Here is a 22,745-nt window from a genome sequence, read left to right as displayed (position 1 = left end):
GCGCAGCTAACTCTATTATCTAAGGTGCGTTCAGTTTAACCAAGGGGTATTCTCTTAGCTCGTTGATTTATAGGTTAACCAGATAGAAGAATTCCTTTATCTAGGCAGCAGTGATAGTATAATCACAGGAAATTAGGTTAGTTCGTCTCTTTAACTATCGTAGTCTTGGGTAGTTTCCCTACGAAAGTCCAATAGGGTGCTCTAGTAGGCTAGGCTTTATTGTCGACGCCGAGATACTTCGTTGCTGGTCGGTCGTTTGACCCTTTCCTCAATCCAGTCGAGTTACCCGGAAGGACAGCGGCTTTGCACACTACAGCACTTCCTCCATACATGAGAGGCTCTGAATAGCCACATGGGAGGTCGACGGACGGAGACAGTACTGACCTGACTGATGAACAAAGTACTCTCCAGTATGTCTCTTCACCGAAAGCATCAATCGTTATGGTGAGTGTAGGAATAAACAAAGACGCTATGCAGAGCAGATTGGTGAGCTATCATCTCTGCGGTTGGTAAAAGGGGCGTGCAATAGAATTGATCCCTCCTCCTCTAAATGTTGTTAATCAGGCAAATTCAGGTGTTCAGGGAGTGTATTGCAATTTGAAGTTTTCATAATAAAACTAATATTATAATACCTACCTGAACACCTGAATGATTCCCACCCTCCTTTCCCCACACCAATTTGACCTTGAATAAAGCAATTGACGAAAGTGGGTGTGTCAGCACACACCTGTGTCAGTGTTACCAACCTTTTGTTGTGGTAGCTCAGTGACAAGATTTAACATGCAGCGTTGGTAACGCTGGCTGTTGAAATTCCCATAGTGGGATTGGTAAATGAGGTTGTTTGGGCTAGTGGGACTAAGGGCGAATTCAGGTGTTCAGTTAGGTATTACAGTATTAGTTTTATTATGAAATCTTCATTTTTTCTGTCAAAATCTGTTATATAATCAATAAAAGGAATATAATCAATAAAAGGAATATCTGAGTGTGATCTTAGTCATAATAATAATTGTAGCTTTGGTTGCTATATCAGCTTTATTTCTTTTAATGTCTACAGGGGCAGGAATTCACCACATTTCTACAATCTTTATTTAATTTGTGAATTGAAAATTTGATAGTTGTGTAATGATATTTTTTGGATTATAATTTTGAAGGTTTTATGGCACTTCTAGTTGCTAAAAATTTCAAATATATTTAGAGGTATATGATGGGCCAAAAAACCCACAAATTAATTACAAAGTTCTGTTGTTATTCTATCATGGTTATTGTTTTCAAGGCCACAAACCAAACATGATGCTGATAGGCAAGTATTGTCTTCACAGTTTAGTGCGCTTTGCATAGCACACTGTAGGCAGTACCGGGTTCTTTGCAGTGTTCCTTCATCCTCCAGCTGCCATGCTTGTTTGATATGAACACAGAAACAATTCAAAACATACATGCAGTGTTTTGAATATGTAAACCATTGCCTTTACACAGGTCTTCCCTTCTTTCCTATCAATTATCAATTAGATGGAGAACCTTATGTCTAGGTTTATTTTACTTTGTAAGGTAGCAGGATCAGAATGTATTTAGGTAAAAGAAACTTGGTTCCAACAAAGTAGACAAGCTTACATCTGTGTAGAGGAGTATTCCTCATGCATGAAGCTAGTTCGGTAATTGAAGTTTGATAACAAGGTATCTACAGGTGTGCATGGCTGCCAGCAATCAGAGAAAACATTGCTGTTCTGCACTACCAGAACTTGTGTTTGATGGTGTCAGTTTTTCTTCTCCTTGTGCATGGATTTTTTTGAAAGTATGTTCACAAATCTGCTGTGTAGGAAAAGACTGATTATGCAAATGTCTTGGTGTGTGTTTTTGTGCCCCATCCTTCCCCTTGACATCGATCCTTATCAGTTTTGTGTTCTTTAGGAGACTGATTGCATCAACAAAAAACCTGTAAAGAGCAGAGGATGATTGCCTTCTCAGAGGTTGATGTTGAGTTCCAAGACAGAGCAAAGCAGGAGTAGGTTGGGGAAGTACTCTCATGTCCTTCTCCTCCTCTGCCTATCTTTCACCTTGCCTTTGTCAGCTCTTCTTGCTCTTAGGACCAACAGAGGTAGGAAGGTGGCTCAGATGTCTTCCTCCCTTAGAGGTCCCATGGAACATTATGCAGGCACCATCCTTCAGAATGGGTAACAAAGGTTGATCTAGTTCACGACAATCCTTTTGGTGGAGGATATCTTACAAGTGTTCTCAAACCTTATGAGCGCACACATAAGGTTTGAGTGTGCTTGTGATTGTTCACCTGTCTGGCCTTTGGAAGAAAAGGGGTCCACCCAGCCTCCCCATGCATGGTGTTGATCTCACTTCAGTCAGACAGTCCACTGTCCACATTTACTGGTATGCATTGTCAAGGGTCGTTGATGGATAGTTCACTAATATCTAGCACCAGTTCTGGCTGTTGTGGTTCTGCTGCTGGGGTATTCAGTGTAGGAGATTGCACATGTTTGGTCATTCACTATTTCTTCCAACAAGGGGTTACCTCTTGGGTGAGCTATTCCCAGGTTGATCTGCCATGCTGGCCCTTTCTGTCTTGGTGGAGGACCTTCCCAGTCCGGTGTAGATAATGTAGGCCTGGAGTGTCCTCCATCATTGGAATCACATCAGATCAAGTTGGAGAGGCTATATTGTGAGATTATTGGGCTTGTTGGAAAGGCACTATTGTGAGTGTTGGGCTTATTGGAGAGCCAATATTTTGAGATTATTGGGCTGCCTCAATCATGAGTGCAGTGGTCGCAGAGTAGCTTAGAGGGTTCCCCCCTTTGGCACTTGGTTATCTCAGCTGAGTGGACCTATGGTCATGTCATCATAATGGTTGCCCTTGTCTGTTGCCTGCTAGTGGAGCCATATTCTCTGATCTCCATGCAAATCCTCAGCGCCTCCTATCTCTCCTTGCACATTACATGAAATACTTAATACCAAAGGATGCAGACTTGCCCCTTACAGATGTAAACGTGTGTGATGACTTGCCCCCTAATTCACCAGACTATTAACCTGTAGGCCAGTGTGATAGTACCACCACAATGCCATTCGCATTATGGAGGAAGTGATTGAGAAGAGGTGTTTTGACACTTGGGACACCTTGATTCACCATGCCTTCATAGGCCCCTGCAGCCAAGTCTTTTTTGGGGGTACCCATTGATGTTGGGTAAGGGGGGAGAGCTTCAGACCCCATTTTGCTGCATTAAAGGGCATGGAGTCTTCCTAGCCCATTTGCCTGCCTCCCTGGTGTCATCCCATTGGATAAGAGGAAGAAAAAGGGGAGAGGATGCTGAGGTAGGCAGTTTCATTCTCTGCTTCTGTTACTGTTGTAGTTTGGGGGATGCCTGTCATTTCATTGGCGAATGTTGCATCAAGTTCCGAGATGGTTACAGACTGCTTCCTCCACAGCTCTTAAACCATCCAGTGTCTAGGCTCCCCTCCAGAGTCATCCTTAGCTTTGGCCCTGTTGGTATGGGTGAGGGCCATTGCTGGAAAAAGATGCTGGAGAGGGCTACAAGGTTGTACACCTGTCATTGATCTTTCTGCTCTAAATGGGCTCATGCTTCAGACTGGGAACCAGAGTCCACATTAGCTTTAGTCACAGAGGGAATGTCATGATTTTTAAGTACCTGTAGTACAAATACCAATTCATCAGGATTCGAGGAATTATCTTTGGTTCATCTGCACATAGGCTGTGTTCCAGTTCAAGGCTCTATGCTTTGGATTGTCAGCAGCCCCTCAAGCATTCAGTGACAATCTTGGCTTGGGCCCAAAAGAACTGGATACATATATTGCATTATCTTGCCATTTACATGATCCTGGCATCCTCAGAAGAGCACCCCCTTCAGGACTGAAATTACCTCTGTACTTAATTTTAGTCTGGTATCATGGTGAACTGGAAGTTGGATTTCCGGGCCAGACAGACTGTGTTCATTCAGAGCTCTGTGCCTTGGACTGTTGACAGCCACTCATATTAATTTGTGTTTTCCTGATCTTGGTTTAGGCCCATTCAAACTTGATGTCTGATGCATATCTTGCAGTTGATCCTGGTCTCCTCAGAGATGCAGTTTTTTTTTTTTTTTTTTTTTTTAGCTGATAGGTAAGATGGGTGAAAGAAGGGTGAGGGCAGTTAGCTAGCTAACCATGGTAGGGAATAGTTTAGAAAGTGAAATATTAGTAAGAGTAATGTCAAGTGCAGTTGCTTCAGGATCGATTGCATTTCACTTTTTGCCACATTGTGGGATCATGGTGAACTGGGAGGAGTTTGATCTCCAGCGCAAATAGTAGATGAAGTACTTGGGCATTTTGATGGGTTACTGCAGTAGTAAGAGGATCATCTGGACATCTACAACTTCCCACTGTTTGCTGTGATTCACAGGGTAAACAGCAGGGTTTTGATTACCCCTTGAGTCGGGATTACTCTCTGGCTCTTTAGTGACCCCAGTCAAGTGACAGCTCGTATGCTGTCTCTCTTGGGTGGGCACTGAGAGAGGCTGCACCCTATACCACTTTTCTGCCTCATTTGCTAAGATTTCCTTCATGACAAGACTGTTTAGCAACCTGGAAAGGACAGCATTGAGAGAATCCTGAGCAGTTTTGTAGTAGTGTGTAAGTGGGCCATTTGTAGTTGGTGTTGTGGGAGGGATATCCCCAGCAGATTGCGGCTTTCCATCTTCATGCAACAAAATAAGCTCCTTTCAGTCTCTCCAGTTAAGGGCTACCTTTCAGCCCTTAACCATGTCTTTCAACTAAAGGGCAAGGACCTCCTGTACAAGTGGAAGTTATCAATGCTCACGGGACCTCATGAATTTTAGGCCTCTGGAATGGGCCATCTCTCTCTCTCAGGTGCTGTTCAAGCCCCTAAGAAAGTCATCATCCAGAGAGATCTTATTCTCTATATGCTTTTGTGTTTGGTTAGAGTTTTGCTGTGTCAAATGGACACGATTCAACTCGTTAGACTTGAGATTGATATTTGATCATGTTCACCAGCAGGCAGTTAGTGGTGTCCCAGAAAATTTCCTTTTTGCTTTAAATAGGCATGCACCAGTGAGAAGGGTAACTTGGTTTACTATGCAAGAGCCTATGAATTATAGGGAATAACTTCTCAGTTGACGAGGTTGGTGTCTGGAAGAGACAGCCGACATCTTCGTCTCACCACCTTTCTCCTCTGCCTCCATACTGCAGATAGCCCATGTCATGCTTCTGCTTATCTAACCCATTACAAGAGAAATGACAAATTTTTTAAGTAATTCATATTTTTCCTAACATATAAACTTTCGGTCTTTACATATGGGAACTACTTTCAGCTCAAGCTGGATCTGGCCATTTAACTTAAAACAAAGTGGATATGGGTAGTTGGTTACGGACGGAAGGGGAGGAATCCATCCCATCCAGATGGTACACATTCACTTCACTTTTTGGCCACGTCTGGGACAGAAGTTCTCTTCTGCTGCCTGCTGTTCGACTTTATTCTTTATTATTCTTTTAGTTTTTCAAGATATTTTTTTTTTAGGTATATTGCCTATATTGAAATAATGCAACAAGTTATATTGTTACATTTTACTGTTTTTGCTCTTTCTTGCTGGGTAATTATTCCTACATGGTTATGCTACATAGTTGTTTTCAACTCATTTTAGCCTATGAGTCTTTCACTTCAATTCCCTATCTATCTTGGTTTTGCCTTTTTGATATAATGCATCCCCAGCTTGGTTTTAGCCTTGGTGTTTATTCTTTTAGTGTTATATCTTTTTTCTATTATGCACCCAAGGAGAGAGGCCTGCCTCTTGCCACCAACCATTCTATATTTAGACTTCTCAACCTCATTATATCGAACATTTTTATTTCTGAAGTGTTTTCTCTCTGAACAAGCAGTTTTTTTTTTCTTTCAACTACACAGTTATTTGGAACATTTTAGTCTTTCAGATGATGCAGAGATTGAGAGGCATCGAGACGGAGGAGGTGTTCCCTTGCTACAGTGTGTTGGTTTCGTAATTGTAGTATGAAACCTCTGCTTGCCTTCCAGCATGGATCCCCCTCTCTTGTCATGAGGAAGAAGCAGAGGTTGATGTTGCAGGGCCTTTAGACAGAGTTTCCAATTTTGACAAGTCATCTTCATGGACAGTAGCTGTTCTGTCTACAGTTCTTGCTCCATTTCATGCGGGGGAAGTCGGGCGTCTCTATGCTCCCTCCCCTTTCTTGGTCTTGTTTTGAAGGATGAAAAGTCCTGGGAAGCTTTCCTTGCTGGAGTTCCTTTACCTCCCTCGCTCTTTTTGTCATCGTATGCTGTATCACAGTTTCTCTGTCTCCTTTCTTCCCTTCTAGAGATGTTGAGTGGAAGAATACATTGTGACTGGAGGAAGATGACTCGCCATCGAAGCTGTGTTCAGCCAGTCGTTTCGGTTTGGGTGTGCACATTTCGTTGCTGTGTCGTAGCTCCAAGAGCTACTTGCTTCCCCCCAGCTTTTGATGTTGGATATTCAGAAGTCGAGCCTTCTCCTTTGACATTGGATTTGCAGAGATCGAGCCTTCTTTTTCGTCTTTGCTGCAGGTGACACCATGTCTTTCCCCAGATGCATCTCCCCCACTGCGCATCTGCTGTCAGTGCTGCTTCTTCCCAGATTGCCTTTCCTCTTCCTTGTGTTGTCCTTAAGGACATGGATGAGCATTTCTTCAATGCCAGAGTAGTTCCTAGTGTACTAGGACTTCTCTTCCCTGCTTTTTCCTTCAAGAACACTTCCTGGTTGCTGTTTTCAGTGATGCCGTATGTTGTCCTTCAGGACATGGATGAGCGTTTCTTCAATGCCAGAGTAGTTTCTAGTGCACTAGGACTTCTTTTCCCTGCATTTTCCTTCAAGAACAGTTCCTGGTTGCCGTTTTCAGTGATGCCGCCGCAGTTTCCAGATGTCTAAGCTGAAGATACGCTCTCCAAGGTAGGAAGAATTCGCAGTCGTGCAATGTTGCACGACATTGTTTTGTGCTTCGTGTTATGCAAAGGAGAGGAGAGAGGCCCGGGGTAGGCAGATGTAGCCTTTCCCTTGTCACAATGCTGCACAGCCGTGACTTTTTTTTGATGTTACTGCAGTCTTAAGATTGTGCTTAGCCAAAGATCTGCTCAGCAACATTGCCACGGCAGGGCACATCTGGGGCTCCGCCCCCATCCACGTTCATGTGGAGTTTCAGAGAAGAATAAGACAGCTCTTTTGAGAGTTTTTTCCTCTCTAGGTTTCATAGTGGATGGATCATTCCTCAGGGAACATTTCCTGCCACAATGACTGCGTGGATGGTTGGCCGACTTCCATGGGATGTCTGTAACTGTCCCCCCGCCCCCCTGCACGAGGTTGTAATCAAGATCAACATCTCCATGGCTTTGTGCTTCCACTCTTCCTTTTAAAAGTCCCCTGGCAAACAAGATTGTCCCTCCGAGAGCAATTCTACCTCCACGGTTGGGCAAGTGGCATCAACAGTGCTTCTGAGAAGGTCACTGGTGGGACTACCGTGAATGTCTGGAACACAGCACCCACCCATGTTCGTGTGAATAGTGGGCATGTCTTGCTTTCCCTCCCCTACTCATGTTTATGAGTCGGCAATCACATCCACGTGAAACTGTGTTCATCCAAGGGGACTTTGTCAGCAATTTCCTAATGCAGCCAACATCCGTTTCCAGTAAGGACCACTTCTGAATGAACTGGATCGTTTTCCCAAACAACTTACAACCGTTGTCAAATGAGTGACATCATTTCATGACCGTGTTCATCCATGGGTACTGTGACATTATACAGGTAGGATAGGAATTCTAGTTTATTTGTTCCTACTCAACTTGATTGTTCCTACACGTATACAAATCCTTGGTTTTAGTATTCCCATACGTAAAATTCTGATTGTTCCTACTCAACCTTGGTATTATCATAGGATGAAGACACAAACCACGGCCATGAGAAGATGAACCAGTGGCCCTATGGGAGATGACATTGTCTGAGGGCAGCTTCGGCTGACCTTGAACAGAGTAACCTATGTATTACGCCATCCACCTTCCAGTTAAGTCTGTATTACTCCCTCCACCTTCCAGTTAATGGTAAGGGGATACAATGTTATTATCAGGGTCTTTAATTGTAACTTACCGAGCTTGATTTCCCATGCATAAAATGGAGAAACACGATCTGAATATATCCAACTCTTGCAATCTGGCACAGGACCTTACGTCTTGTATTTGGTAAATGCCAGGCTGTGTGAAAAATACTCCAATACTGTATAGAAGGTCTAGGTTTGGACATCTAGGAAAAATCCAATTTACTTTTAAAAAAAAAACTGCAGGTTTGTATAACTTTTTCTATAAATACCACCCACCCAGTCCTAAGAAGATTGTAAAATTCGAATACAACTGTCACTCACTTTTCACTTAAGGACAAAATATAAATATAGACTTACTTTTCACTTAAGGACAAAATATAAATATAGACTTACTTTTCACTTAAGGACAAAATATAAATATAGACTTTCAAATGTTTTATTGACTGATAAAGTTTAAGAAATAAGCTAGCTATTAAAACTGAAATGTTTTGAGGGGGGGGCTGTTGCAACCTAATTACAATATTAAAAATAAAATGCCAATAAATAATTAATTAAAATTAAAGGGAAACTGAGATCATATACTACTGTACTTCCAATGTAATTATAAATCAAATCTATGCTACAATAATAAGGACAACTGTAGGGCTAAAATGGAATGAAAATTGTGAAAAAGTACACCATCAATCACAAAAGAGAGGAATTAATTTTTTTGGTGTAGAAAGAAAAATCCTTCCAGGTTTGGCTGCTCTGCACTCAACTCCTCCATAAAGGATGATAATTACCTCCTCTCTGTGCAGAGGATGCTAGTTATGTATTTTTTAACCATTACTTCAATATGCAAATCAGTTATAACTAAAGTATTTTGCATAACATATATGCATAGAAAATTATAAACACTAAAATAAGCAAGCTCAAAAGCTGTAGTTATGAGATGGTGCATGAGAAGATGAATGAGTGCCACAAACTAAAACTGAAAAATGCAAAAGCATCTAAAGGAAATATACTAGGATGAGATTTACAAATGGATATGTACAAAGTATGGAAATGAGGTCCCTAAAGTTACATAACAATGACCAAATGCATGATCATGATTTCTTACTGATTACTTACGAAGTGGTGTGGATGGATAAAAAGTAAATTATGTAAATTCCCAATGTGAGGATTTAGTCATTCATCTTTAAAACTACTGTATAATCAACACTGTTGCTCCCTACTATACTACAGTCATTTGAAAATAATGATAAAATTAATGACTATTAATAATTTGAACCAGACCGTAGCCTACAACTTTGGTAAATTCATAACACAAAAGGAAGTTTTTCCTTCACATCTTTACAGCTGTTTTTTTCCTTCTAATCTGAAGAATTTTCTTCTGTCGCCGATGGGGAACCAGAGGCCCTAACCTTCCTGACATTGCTTTATCAGGTACTGCAGAAAACTTCAGTTTTCTCTGATGACCAAAACTTGTTAGCCAATCTGGATTCCTTTTCTTTTCCTTTGGAGTTTCTGGTCGGTTGTGCGGTGATGACCCATCTAATACATAATTCGGTAAATTTGCAGTAGGTGATGATAGATTTCCAAATTTAAAATTCTTAGAAGGAATAGAATTGTTTGGGTCATATTTTGATGAAACCTTGCTGTTGATTTTACTACAATCAAGAACATCAGCTTCCAACACTCTCTTGGCAATATTTGTGACAGGCTTCCAGAAACCACTGTCTAAAGCAGCTTTATCTCTATCTTCTATAGGTTTCACACACTCATTCATTTCTGATGTTTCTTCACTGCACACAGTACTACTGCAACTCGCCATATCATCCTCATACTTTAACATCTTCGCTACAGTAGGTGGAGGAGAATCAAGGGTATTAACTTGTGCAGATACACATAAAACCTTTTTGGGAGAAGAATTTGGGGATTTCTTGTTGTCCCTTTCAAGATTTTCCTGATCTTCACTCATAAAATCTGTTAACTTACGTTTAAGGTTGACCTTCTTGCTTTCACTTAATGTCAACGGCTGATCACTTGATGTTTCTTTTGAGTGTGGTGTCTTAGCACTGGCAAGCCACTGTAGCAATGTGTTCCTCTCTCCTGTCTGAGGTGTGCGTGGAGTTGCCTTACTTCTCCCCTTATGACGGTGTCTTGGGGTTTGTTGCTTTGGGGTAACGGTGTATGTTTGAGGAGATATAACAGACAAGCCTCCCTCTACTTGTGAACCTGAAGGTGTAGCAGGGACAGAAATGCCTACTTTAAAAGTACTTGGAGTAACAGGAAGTGGAGGGATGGAATCGTCTAAATCTTGTGCTCCTTGTCCATTTGGATGTTCAGGTGAGACCTTACTTTTGACACTTCCATTCTTTTCTTCTAGTTTCTCAGAATAATATGGCTCAGACACTCCACGGGTGTTCAGTCTTTCATCAAAGTCATCACTGTTTACATTTTTTCTTCGGAACACACGTAGTTTCATATCGTCTGCACAAGTTACTAGCTGAAAATGGACATGAGATATAAGTAGCAATGTTTGACATTTTATGACTTCTTTTAATATAGTTCAACATCCAACATCTTCCCTGCAAATAAACAATAAACTTCCATGAAAATTACATAAAAAATTTAAGTTCTTTAGCATGGGTATTAATTGTAAAAGAATACATATTGCATCAATTTTTAACAGACCCTCGGCTTTGACACATTGAATATCACAACTTTCTGTGAATGACAGAGGAAGGTATGCTGGTTATAAAATATGGCAGACTGTTCTGATAATCATCGGGTTTTATTTTGAATTCAATTATTCAACTGGTTTTTTTTTTTTTAGTTAATGTAATTATTTTTCTCATGGATACTAAATCATATGACAAGCCCTTGCAGATGCCATAGGGACCTGGTGTGCTGAATATGAACTGCTCTATAATGGTTTATGATTTAAGCTTGTGTTGCAGACTCCTCCAAAAACAATTCAGTTCAAGAAACATACCTTTTCATCATCAACAGGACACCATCCAACTGAGGTTACTTCAGCAAAATGCCCAGTAAGTTTTGCTATAGGTTCTCCTGGTTTATCAGTAAGCCAGATGTAGGCATTATTATCACTGGAACCACTCAGAAGGTACGAACCACAAGGACTGAGACAAGACTTAACAAAGTATGTTGAATTGATATGTCCACTGTATTCTGCAACTGGAAAGGAAAAGACTGTCTTTAAAATACTGGTGTTAACTTACTACTATGATAAAAACTTACTTCATAAGGGGGGGGAGGGAGGGAGGGGTAATAAGAGGTCAAATTTCCCCTAGCCATTGCATTTTATCATTATTGCCGCACTTTGCATGATGACAGAACTGTCAGAGAGCAAAGAAGTTGTATAACAATGGTCCTTTCTAACAATCAAATGTCAAAACAATTTTAACCCTTAATGGACAAGAATCCTCATATGAGTATCTATAAAAGGTTTTGGGTGATGGATAGGAATCCTCACATGAGTATTAATATTACATGCCATTCAGTTTGGATGAATTTAGCGGGAAAAATGTTCATAGCACTTCAATGGTCCATGAATGACTTACAGCGACTACTTAGCCGAGCTCGAGAGACATCGATCAACATGCCTTCAGATTTCAGAGGGGAATGTACTGTGTTTCAGCCACTCCAGGACATCTTTTTATTTATTTGCTCATAAATATACCCAGGGATTGCTGTTGGTTTTAGTTCTTATCTTTTATGATAGTAAGTTAGCTATAATTGCAATTTTGCAAAGAAATATTAGAAAAAACACTTATACCTCACAAAAAGTTACTACATCTCTCCATCTCAGTAAATCGCATCAACATTTTATAACAACTATACTTACAATTTTATTGATTGTAGTTCTTATCTGTTATGATATTGTGTGAGCTGTAATTATAATTTTACAAAAATTGTTAGAAAAAACATGCATAACTTGGTAAAATCAACTGGAGTGTTTTGTACAAGAGGCCCCAAACAGGGTTGTAAATATTCACTTTCAACTTCCCGTGGAAGGTAGGGAAAACTTTTAGAATTTTGTTTCTTACACCAGGTACATTTGCATACCTTCCTCTTTCCATTGATGTGTTTTTTCTTAAATTGGCCAACCTTAAAGTTTGCCCGTTCTGGGGGTGTGCTTATATATATTTAGCCCGTCCCTTAATGGTTAAATGATTTGTGAATAGGGGTTCAAGGTATGTGTTCCTATCTCATCTTTACTGAGGCTGTTCACTAACAAAACTTTAAACCATAGTACTTCAGTATATATGTTATTTTTTAATTTGGAAGCATGGTAGCAGCATTCCTCACAAATCCAATGGGCATTATCCCTTTGAATTGGCAAGTTTAAATTCTGAAAAATGCAGTTTTTAATCTACTGCTTTGCTGGAAAGGAAGAGGTTAAAAGTTGATTAATAGTATGCTTCATTCCCCTCAACTTCTTATCACCTTAAAATAATGGTGCCTTTTAACTTATACAGAATGAAGAAGAGAAAAAATGAAAAAGTTTCATTAAAGCAAAACTTAAAAGTATTCAATGGATTATTCAGAAAGGGAAACACAGCATACAAGGTGATATAAAAAAAAAAAACATGCACATTGGGTGTATTGAAAACGATGTAAACTGCATTTTTACTGAGTTTTTCATCAAAAAAACCTGCAAATTTTTATTATTCTGCTGTTTTGTAGCCATATTTCTTCCATCGGATCAGTGTCGTAACCCGGGAAATAATTTCTGATGAATATATTTGAAAAGCGTCGTAACCTCAGATGTCATAACCCAGGGACTGCCTGTATTACTGTGTAAGATACCCTACAAACTCATTTCAGTAAGAGGAAAAAACTACATTTCAAAACTATGGAAGACACCCTAAAATCCTTTGTGACAAATAACTACATCTAACCAAAGAAATCATGTAACTTAGTGGATGCATACATTCTCAAATGCAGTACAGGCAGTCCCCGGTTATCGGCGGGTTCCATTTCCGAGGGTGTGATGACAACCGAAAATCTGTGATTTCAGCGCTTTTTGGGGGTTACTGGCGCCTCTGTTAGGTATGTATCGGCGCCAATAAGCGGAAATCGGCGATTTTCGGCGCCAAAAATTGCCAATTTTCGTCACTAGACAAGCCCCATAAAACCGAATCGCTGTTAACCGAGCCCGCCGTTAACCAGGGACTGCCTGTATTCAAATTTATTAGTGAAAAATTAATGCGTTCTCAAATGCAGTATTCAAATTTCTTAATATATACTTCCAAGTAGCCAAGGGGAAGTCTTATTATGAAGCAATTTCTGGACAAATAGTTGAGAGCTAAATATAAAGGCCTCTCCTTCCATATCATTGCTGGCAGCACATTTGCAGACATGAGAGCACATCACAGCAAAAGCTGTGATATTAAAGAAAAATGCTGCTAGTCCTGGTATATATCAGTCTCTTTTGGTAGTACTGGTATATCAAAGTTTTCCCTCATTGTATGATGACTATTGCATCCATGCCTAAAAGAAAAGTATACTTTGTGCAGCTCCTTATTAGTCCTAGAAACCTCTGCAAATCAAGGATATTTAGAATTAACATCAAACTGACTCCAAGTGGTCTGGTTAAACTAATAATAAAACCATACATAATATCTGTATTTTCAGTGGTAGGTCAACAGTAAAAGTAAAGGTACGGCCATCCAATCTCCCAACCATAGGGATAATGATTAAAAATGACAAATTTTTAATTAATTTACATTTTTCATAGCTAACAAACCTGAGGTCTTAACATTAGGATGAATCTTCTGGCACCAGCTGGAAACCGGAAAAAAAAAAAAATCAAAATCGTATATGCAAGGAATCTGTGGCATCTAGCATCTAATACACAGTTGAGGTGGTAGCGGGTCAGAGACCTAACTGGAACCTCATGATGCATCAGGCTTTCTTCAAACCCAGGATAAGACGTAAGAGGGGCAGCTAGAGGCGGGGCAGTCTATGTTAAGACCTCAGGTTTGTTAGCTATGAAAAATACAAATTAATCAAAAATTTTTCATTTGTTCATACATGGAACAAACCTTTGGTCTTAACATTAGGATAGACTCACACTTGGAGGGAGGTATGAGAATCCTGAACCGAATGGAGGTTTGGCACACCTGATCAACCTTCCTAGCAAGTAGGGTCCTAAGGAAGGAGACCTAAGCCTCTGAGTTGTTAGATAAGAGGGCATCTAACACCTAATTCACTAGGCTAAAATACACTGCAGACTGTTAGATTCATTGCATATATGGAAGTCAAAGGGAACTATATCTGTTCAAGCAACAAACTCAGCCACGTGTAATGGGTTTGTCACAGGGGAGTGGTATAGCTAGGCATTGTTGGGAAAAGGACCATAGGATGGATTTTAAAAACAGTAGGCTTATATACAAAAGCTCCTCCCCAACACCTACGATTTTTCTCACTACTCTTCTCCCATTCTCACTGCATGCCAAAACCACCTCAAGCCAGCCTCTGAACACCAAATCTCTCAGCATCCCCCCCACAATCTATCATCACTGCTAAAACCCACATCTCTGCTGCACAGAGTAGCACAAACCTTCAACACAAATAATTTTTAACTCTGCCTTCAATGATATATCCTTCAGTGATATATCCTTCAGGAGTTTGGCAATGTTTCAGTTTCATCCATGCTGCTGTTATTCTCTCTCCCATTGTACTGCCAAGACCTACTTCATTAAAAAGTATAAAAAGTTTCACATAATATTCAAAGCAACACTAGGGATAATCTGCAGTCAACAAAGAATGCTGTTAAAGTAAACTTTACATCAGACTGAACAATTATTCTTAAAGCTTCAAAAAATCCCCCTTTAAATAGTTAAGGTTGTATAAACTCGAATGAAATTCCCTCAACTCAAAATACCAAAGGATGTCTTCGATGCATAATGTAAACATTTTCAGCAAATGAAAATTATAAACTTAACTAATTGTAACTATCAAAAGAATTTCTCCTCTCCTATTACCACTGAATAAAATGTTTATTTACACAAATTAAATACCATTACTTTATTGAACCTTTGTGAAAAAATCATTAAAAATTTTTTCTAATTCTTGCACTTACAAACTAAAGCTCATATAATTAACATTCCACATAAAGCAGTCCCCCGAAAATATACAATGCCATCAGCAAACTTACCTGGTTTTGGAGTAGGATTAGCTAAATGATAAGCATAAATTATGTTATCCATACAGGAAGTGTACAAGACGTCACGACTAGGAGAGATAGACATACAAGTAAAGCCTCTATGTGATGACCTCCCAGAATGCATCAGTACATTCTGACACTGAGGATCACGTTTCACTCCTGAATGTGTCTTGCGCAAATCCCATATTTTTATTAGCCTAGAAGAAAGTAAAGTTTTAATGAAGATGAAACAGATAACCATATTTTTCATACAAAATGCAAATTTTCAATATAAAGATAAATAACATCAAGATTTTGGCTATGAATATCATGGTTGGATAGCAATTTGCTGCCTCTTTGTTCTTTAGAATACGTATCACTGGAGATTATTAATCATTCATTCATACATGTCAGTGCATTAGAATGTTATTTACACAAATATTTAAAAATCAAACTAACCCATCTGAAGCTCCTGAGGATATCAGTGTGTGCTGCAACTGAAAAACAACTCCTGTTACACTGTTGTTCACTGAAGACCCACTCTGTGGAGCTTTTCGCACACTTGGGGAAGCAAAAGTCTTCATGACTGTAAATACAATTCAGATTGCAATATGAGAAATGAGAGAGAATAACTAGATGGGCATAGCAGTGCATAACATATCTGACACTGCTCAAAAAGTCTTCTGTTAAACTGTATCTTAATTCAACTTGAACCTCAACATAACTCTGAAATAAACAAGTAAATTCTGACTAAAAACTTGAGTATGATTAATGCTACAATCTTCTGATCTTTCATTCCAAAACTAATGAATTATTATTCTCCTTCTGAAAGTATATAAAAAATGAATACTGAGTAACGGAATGCTAGATGCATCAACCTGAAAATATAATGAAAGGAGAATATGAACAGGAGGATGTTGACTTGGAAGATGATCCAAGAGACAATACATCTGAAGACGTTACGAGATCCATTGAGAAAATAAAGAGGTGGTAATACTCCGGGACTATCAGGGATAAAATACAATTTCCTAAAAGCAGAACAAGTTGTTTTTGAGATGGCCAGAATATATATAAAAACATGATAAAGGATAAGATGGCATAAAGAGTATCATAACAATAACACTCAAGGGGAAAAGGGATATACTATTGGGACACTGCAAGAATATGCTATAAAAGCACTAAAAAATATGCTGGAGAAAAAGCTGGAAAAAGGTTATAAACTACATTTTCCAGTTTGGCTACATGTCAAACAAATCAATAACTGCATCAGTCTTTATAATAAGGAAACTACAGAAGTTCCATACAAAAATTTAAAAATGTTATAATTTAATTTACATTTTTACATCTAGAGAAAGCAATACTAGGACAAGCAGTTATAAGGGCATTACAAAAACAAAGGGTACTGGAAAGACTCATTAAGCCGGTGATTTTACTGTATCATAACCAAAAAGCTAGTGAAGACATTGGTGTACATCAAGAATAAGCACCACATGCTTCCCTGTTTATCCTATTATTCTAGGAAACTACAAGAGAGGACAGAAAGGTAGTCCCAAGAAGGTAATTAACTGGAAATTACCTGCTGTTATCAGTAATAAAGATGAAATGGAGAATAAGGTTTAAAATCATGGTACATAATTACTCAGTAAGAAAGATGAGGTAGAGAAGATGGCTGGAAATCAAAGTACATAAAACACTAAACTTATGGTGACTGTAAAGGAAGCAAATAGAAAAGTAGAATTAAGACCATGTAAATGCTGTGAGAAATGGGCAGAGATGAATCTAAAACATTTCAAAAGGTGCTCAATATTGCAATATACAGAGGACAGTAGGGGATTTTTGATGCCCAAAATGTGAGAGCATAAATGGAAGGCATACTGACAGTCAAACTGGTATGCAGGCAGTCCCCGGTTAATGGCGGGCTCGGTTAACAGCGATCTGGTTTTATGGGGCTTGTCTAGCGACGAAAATCAGCAATTTTCGGCGCCGAAAATCGCTGATTTCCACTTATCAGCGCCGATACACACCTAACAGAGGTGCTGACAACCGAAAATCGGCGCTTTTTGGCGCTGATAACCCCCAAAAATCACCGAAAATTGTCGATTTTCGGTTATCATCACACCCTCAGAAATGGAACCCTGCCGATAACCGGGGACTGCCAGTAGCTGGGGCAATATAATAATAAAAAAAAAACACATTTTATTTGAAAAAACAGTAAAGGACAAAAGTACTGCTGGTAAAAATTATCTATGGTATATCTATAAAACCTGCATTACTTTGTAGGGGGTACTGCTGTCAGTGCACCTCTCGTGCAGCACTGTAGGCATTACTTAGATTCTTTGCAGCATCCCTTCAGCCCCAAACTGCAACCCCTTTCATTCCTTTCACTACCTTTATTCATACTCTCCTTCTTCCACCTTACTTTACATCTCCTAACAATTGTTTCATAGTGCAACTGTAAGGTTTTCCTCCTGTTACACCTTTTAAACATTCTTATTGTCAATTTCCCTTTCAATACTGAATGACCTCATAGGTCCAGTGCTTGGCCTTTGGCCTAAATTCTATATTCTATTCTATTCCTGTATTACTTCATGGTGGAGACTTGGACTCTTAAAAGAATATAGCAGAGGTTTTGGATTGGTATTGTATCTGGAGTATAAAGAGCATCTTACTACAAATGAATTAAGTCTTGAGAGATGTGGTTTCCAGATGTTGTAATTAATCCAGACAGTTTGGGAATGCAATGGAAAGGAGATTAGCAGTAGTACAGTAGGCCTTGTATGATATTCCATCCATAGAAATGTTAAAAATAAAATTCTATTAGAAACTGCAACAATCCCCTGATTGCACTTTTGAAAAATTACAAGCTTGTGAAGTCAGAGATAACAGTGTATTCCCATTGAGAGAACAAGAGTAAAGAAGTACAGAAAAAATTTCAATAAAAAATACGGGTTTCCAAATGATAGGAGCAAAAACAGAAAAAATCCTTTCAATGTAATACGAGAACAAAAGGGAGAGATCTGCATTTATTTCATAATTTATATGAATTTCCCAGAGCCATAAACCAACCAACCCCTTGTGTCCCTCTTTATTTGCTTATTATCAATCATCACTTATTCCCTTTCTTTTCTCATTCCTAATATTTTGGTTTTACTGAATTCTTGCAAGGTGTTAGTTGCAAGGAAGGAAATAGTGAAAAGATAGATTTCCATACATTTTTTCTTCAATCACCAATTTGATTCATTCTTTTTTCATTCATGCATCATTCAATCATACGATTTGATTTCATGAAATTTAGGCTTTCAGGGCAAGCCTTGGGGCACTTTTTGCCATTCAGCACCTAAGACAGTGAAAATAAGGAGTTTGAGTGATTGGACAACAAGATAAAAATGACATTTTTTATGATAAAACAGTTTTATATACTGTATACTTACCCAGTAATTACTTAGCTAAGAGTTTCTACTCAAACAGCAGCTTAAATTTTGAAATTCGCGGTAGCTATTCTTTTGTTTTGCGTAGGTGACAAGACCCCACCCACTTTCGGAGTAAGATAGAGGAACAACTAAGCCAATAGATCAATTTATTTGTGCAAAATAAATCCATGGGCGGGCAGGAGGGTGGGCTCCATCCGTAATTAAAATTACTGGGTAAGTATAAATAAAACTTTATCTTATGGGCGGGCTCCATCCGTAATTACAATTACTGGGTAAGTATAAATAAAACTTTATTTTATCATAAAAATGTCATTTTTATATAAGTAACTTGCCCAGTAATTACTTAGCCGATTCCACATTAAAAGGTGGTGGGGAATTGTGGATGGAAAAAAAAAAACCTATATATGAAAAGTTAATTACCTAAAATAGGCTAACATTGAGACAATGTTTGTCATTTCCTTACCTGGTGAGAGAGCTGCACAGATAATTACTGCCTCTGGTTGGCGCTCATCTCAACCTGTAGAGACATGGCGGTATAGCTAGTCATCTATATGGAAGTGGGATATTCTGCAGCGAAGGAGTGCTCCGAAGGCTGAGAGAATATACAGCAGGAACTTTGTGATGAAGGTCAATACCAAAGGTCAGCAATGCTCATGCAATTGCCCCTACCCAGGGTGCAGTACCCAAAAACAATAAAAAACCAGCAACAAAATCACCTACACCATAAAAATTTACATGAACACTACCAAACACTAAAAAACTGGTGGGCACTCCACTCTTGTACCCTCCAGGCTTCACCAGAACTTGACACCACGAACAAGGCGAAGAGCTAAATACATAGGAAGGGACACTTCCTACACTTCCTCACCCATCACTACACCAGCCATGGACACTGGTCCTAGGGTACTGCAGTTTTCGTAAACAGTTTCTGCATCCCGCAGATAGTGCACTGCAAACACTGACTTGCTTCTCCAGTACGTTGCCTGAAGAATGTAGGATATGGAAAGATTATGCTTGAAAACTACTGATGTAGCGACTGCCCTTACACCATGAGCTGTAACTTTCATGACTTTCAAGTCATTTTCCCCCACTTGGGAGTGAGATTCAATAATAAGATCTCTCAAAAAGAAGGAAATGGCACTCTTAGATAAAGGTCTACAGGGATTTTTGACTGAGCACCACAAATTAGAAAACTGCCCTCTAATTTCCTTTGTTTGGTGCAGGTAGTACCTGAGGGCTCTCACCGGACCTAGCGCTCTTTCCTCCTCTTCTGTGCCTAAAATATCAGATAGGCTCTTAATGGTGAAAGAGCAGACCAAGGGTGTAAAGAGTTCTTGTTCTTTGCCAAAAAAACTTAATAACTGCATCTCCGTTCGAACAGCCGATCCCCCTGTCGATCGCTTGAATCTCACTCTCTTTGCAGTGGCCAGCGCTACGAGAAAAACAGTTTTCTTTAGTTAAATCCCTGAGAGAGGAAAACAGGTTCAAAAGTACCTACACACTCACTGATAACTACTTAAGTACCATGCATCTAGATTCCAAGGGAAGTTCCTCCTCCTCTTTCTAGATCTGTAGTATTGAATGACTTAATCAGGTCCAAAATATGATTAGAGAAATGTTGAGGCTCTGTGACGGAAAACAGAGCTGAGCATCACTCAGCCTTTGCAGGAAGAAGACCTCTCCTAGAGTAGCACCCTGGCATAAAGAAAATCCACTATTTGAGGGAGAGACGTCTGAGAAGATGAAACCCCGTTTCTTCTGCACCAGATCCTAAAAAACTTTCACTGCCTGGTAGAGCTTGCTGGACGAGGCACGTCTACATTTGGCAATGGCCTCCGCTGCCTATCGCGAAAATCCTTTTGCTCGGACAAGTCTACTGGCAGTTGAAAGCCTGTCAGGGCCAGAGTGGACAGGCCTTGGTGGAATATTCTGCAGTACGGTTGTCTGAGAAGACTTGGAATAGCAGGAAGGAGCCTTGGAAAGTCTATGAGGAGATCCAGAGGGTCTGGGAACCATTCCTTCAGTGGCCAAAAGGGGACCACAAGAGTCCTCTTTACACTGCTGTGAGAGCAGAACTTCTTGAGAACTTCCCTTATCATTCTGAAGGGTGGAAAAGCTTAAAGGTCCAAGTTTGATCAATCTTGGATCATCACATCTGTTGCCCATGTGAGAGGGTCCAGAGCGGGGGAGCAGAACAGAGGTAGACGGTGATTCCGAGAAGTTGCAAATAAGTCTAGGGTCGGTTGTCCCAATAGTCTCCAAAGGTTGGAGCCAACCGACTGTCTAGAGTACATTCTGTCGAAGGACTTTGATTCTGGCAGCTCAGTTCATCTGCCAGACATTGCATTTGCCTTGGATAAATCTTGTAATTAATTGCCCAGTTCTGGTCTGCCCAGCACATCAAGTCTCTTTACATTCTCTGGCCAAAGGAAACGAATGCCTTTGATGTTTTATGTGCCAAGGCTGTGGTGTTGTCTGCATGTACTGTGATCGCCTTGTTGAAAATTTCTGTTGTAAATGACTCAGACCCTAGGTGAACCGCTTTCAACTCACAGGTTGATGAAGCTGCTTCTCCTTCAGGGACCACCTTCCCAAGATTTCTTGGTTCCCGAGGAGCGCTCCCCAACCCAGATCCAACACATCGGACAAGAAGTCTAGGCCGGGGTTCACTGGGAGAAGAGATTTCCCCTCCATCAATCTTTCTTCAGACTTCCACCAATGCAGGTCCTCCTTTATCTCTGCTAGGCTTTCAGGTAAAACTGTAGCAGCCTCATGTGCAGTCTCCCCAGTCTTACAAACAGTTCCAATGAGGCCGGTGTGCCTAAAAGACTCATCCACTGAACTTTCTTGGTAAGAGCGCCTAAGCACCAGTCCATAAAACTTAAGACTTCAACAGTCTTAAAAAGACTTCAGAAGGTGGTCCATCTATTGCGCCACAAAGAATACCTTCGCTGATGCAAGAGCGGATCTACGGCCTGCGTCAACGAGACAAGAGAAGTCCCCCTGGGAGGAAGCAGCTACTCCCAGGGAAGAAGCTTCTCCAGTAGCATAAGATAAGTTTGGAGACCTAGAAAAATAAGAAGAAGGGACACTAAAGCAAGCCTACCCTGCTCCCTCTTCTCAGAAAGCCAGTTTTCCACTTCACTTAGGCCTTCTTGGATGAGGACGAGAGTAATTAACTTAGGAGTCTGGCAGTGTTCGAAGGTGACTACTCATCATAAAGACTCGGCCCGGATGAAGGAGTTGCAGGAGAGAAGAACTTTCAGAAATTCCAAGTAAAACTTCAGAAGGGACGCATAAGGAGCCGCTGGAGAATCTTGATCAAAAATCCTTTCTAACAAAACAGGAGACACTGGGCATCTGATGGAGGTGCCTTTAGCAGTGTGAGGTCCATGAAGAAGGTTGCAAAATGCTATCTAACTTGTGTTGAAGAGGAGCCAAAGCTGGATCCAAACTTGAGGCACACTGACAATTCGTCCCCAAACTGGATGAAGCTGGCACTTGTAGCTTAGAAGCCGACGTCAAAATACTGGCTGGTTCCCCCAAGGCACTGGCAACAGGCGGAGTAGAAGCAGGTTGACGTGTTGGAGCTCTAGAGTGAGCGGATGAGTCAGGGAACTTGGGCGCTTCAGGGAGCTTAGCTGTGTCAGGACGTTTAGCCAAAGGCAGGCGTTCAGGTAATAATACAGTGCTCGGCCGCTACTGGGCACTCATTGTACGGAAAACGCTCATCAAGAACATGGCACTCAGCCAAATTCGGGTGCTTGGAGTGAGAAAGAAGACGCTTCTTAGACAAAGAGGAGTGACTAAACACTCGTTCCTGGCGTCCAGAAGGGGAGAAGCGTTCAGGGCTGTCCCACTTACTGCAAGAAGGCTGAGGACTGAGAGAAGGCCCCCTCAACCTTCTGCTGGGTAGTCGAGTAGCTAGATCCTTGGAAGAAGGGCTGTGACTCAGGAAAATGCCATTGGTGCCTTCTGTACAGCAAAGAATCTCCCGAACTAGAATGGAGCTGATGCACGTCTGAGACGCCTTTCTAGCAGCTGTCTCTTGATGCAACCTGGAATGCAACACG

At 40.4% G+C, this 22,745-nt stretch overlaps 1 protein-coding gene across 1 annotated transcript in view; it reads right to left on the bottom strand.

The window, feature by feature from the left end:
• Window positions 1-8,507: 8,507 nt before the first annotated feature.
• The window catches only part of l(2)dtl (lethal-(2)-denticleless), a 43,290-nt gene continuing 29,052 nt past the window's right edge, over window positions 8,508-22,745 (bottom strand). The window contains exons 5-8 of the mRNA XM_067100513.1: window positions 15,701-15,827; window positions 15,254-15,459; window positions 11,063-11,265; window positions 8,508-10,573 (exon numbers count right to left, since the gene is read on the bottom strand). Of these exons, the coding sequence (XP_066956614.1) occupies window positions 9,410-10,573; window positions 11,063-11,265; window positions 15,254-15,459; window positions 15,701-15,827 (1,700 nt within the window). The 3' untranslated portion in view covers window positions 8,508-9,409. The remainder of the gene's footprint in view (window positions 10,574-11,062; window positions 11,266-15,253; window positions 15,460-15,700; window positions 15,828-22,745) is intronic.

This window comes from Macrobrachium rosenbergii, chromosome 56 (assembly GCF_040412425.1).
Source record: "Macrobrachium rosenbergii isolate ZJJX-2024 chromosome 56, ASM4041242v1, whole genome shotgun sequence".
Lineage (NCBI taxonomy): Eukaryota > Metazoa > Arthropoda > Malacostraca > Decapoda > Palaemonidae > Macrobrachium > Macrobrachium rosenbergii.
Note: the sequence above shows the minus strand (reverse complement) of the source record. Positions and strands in the feature narration are given on the sequence as shown.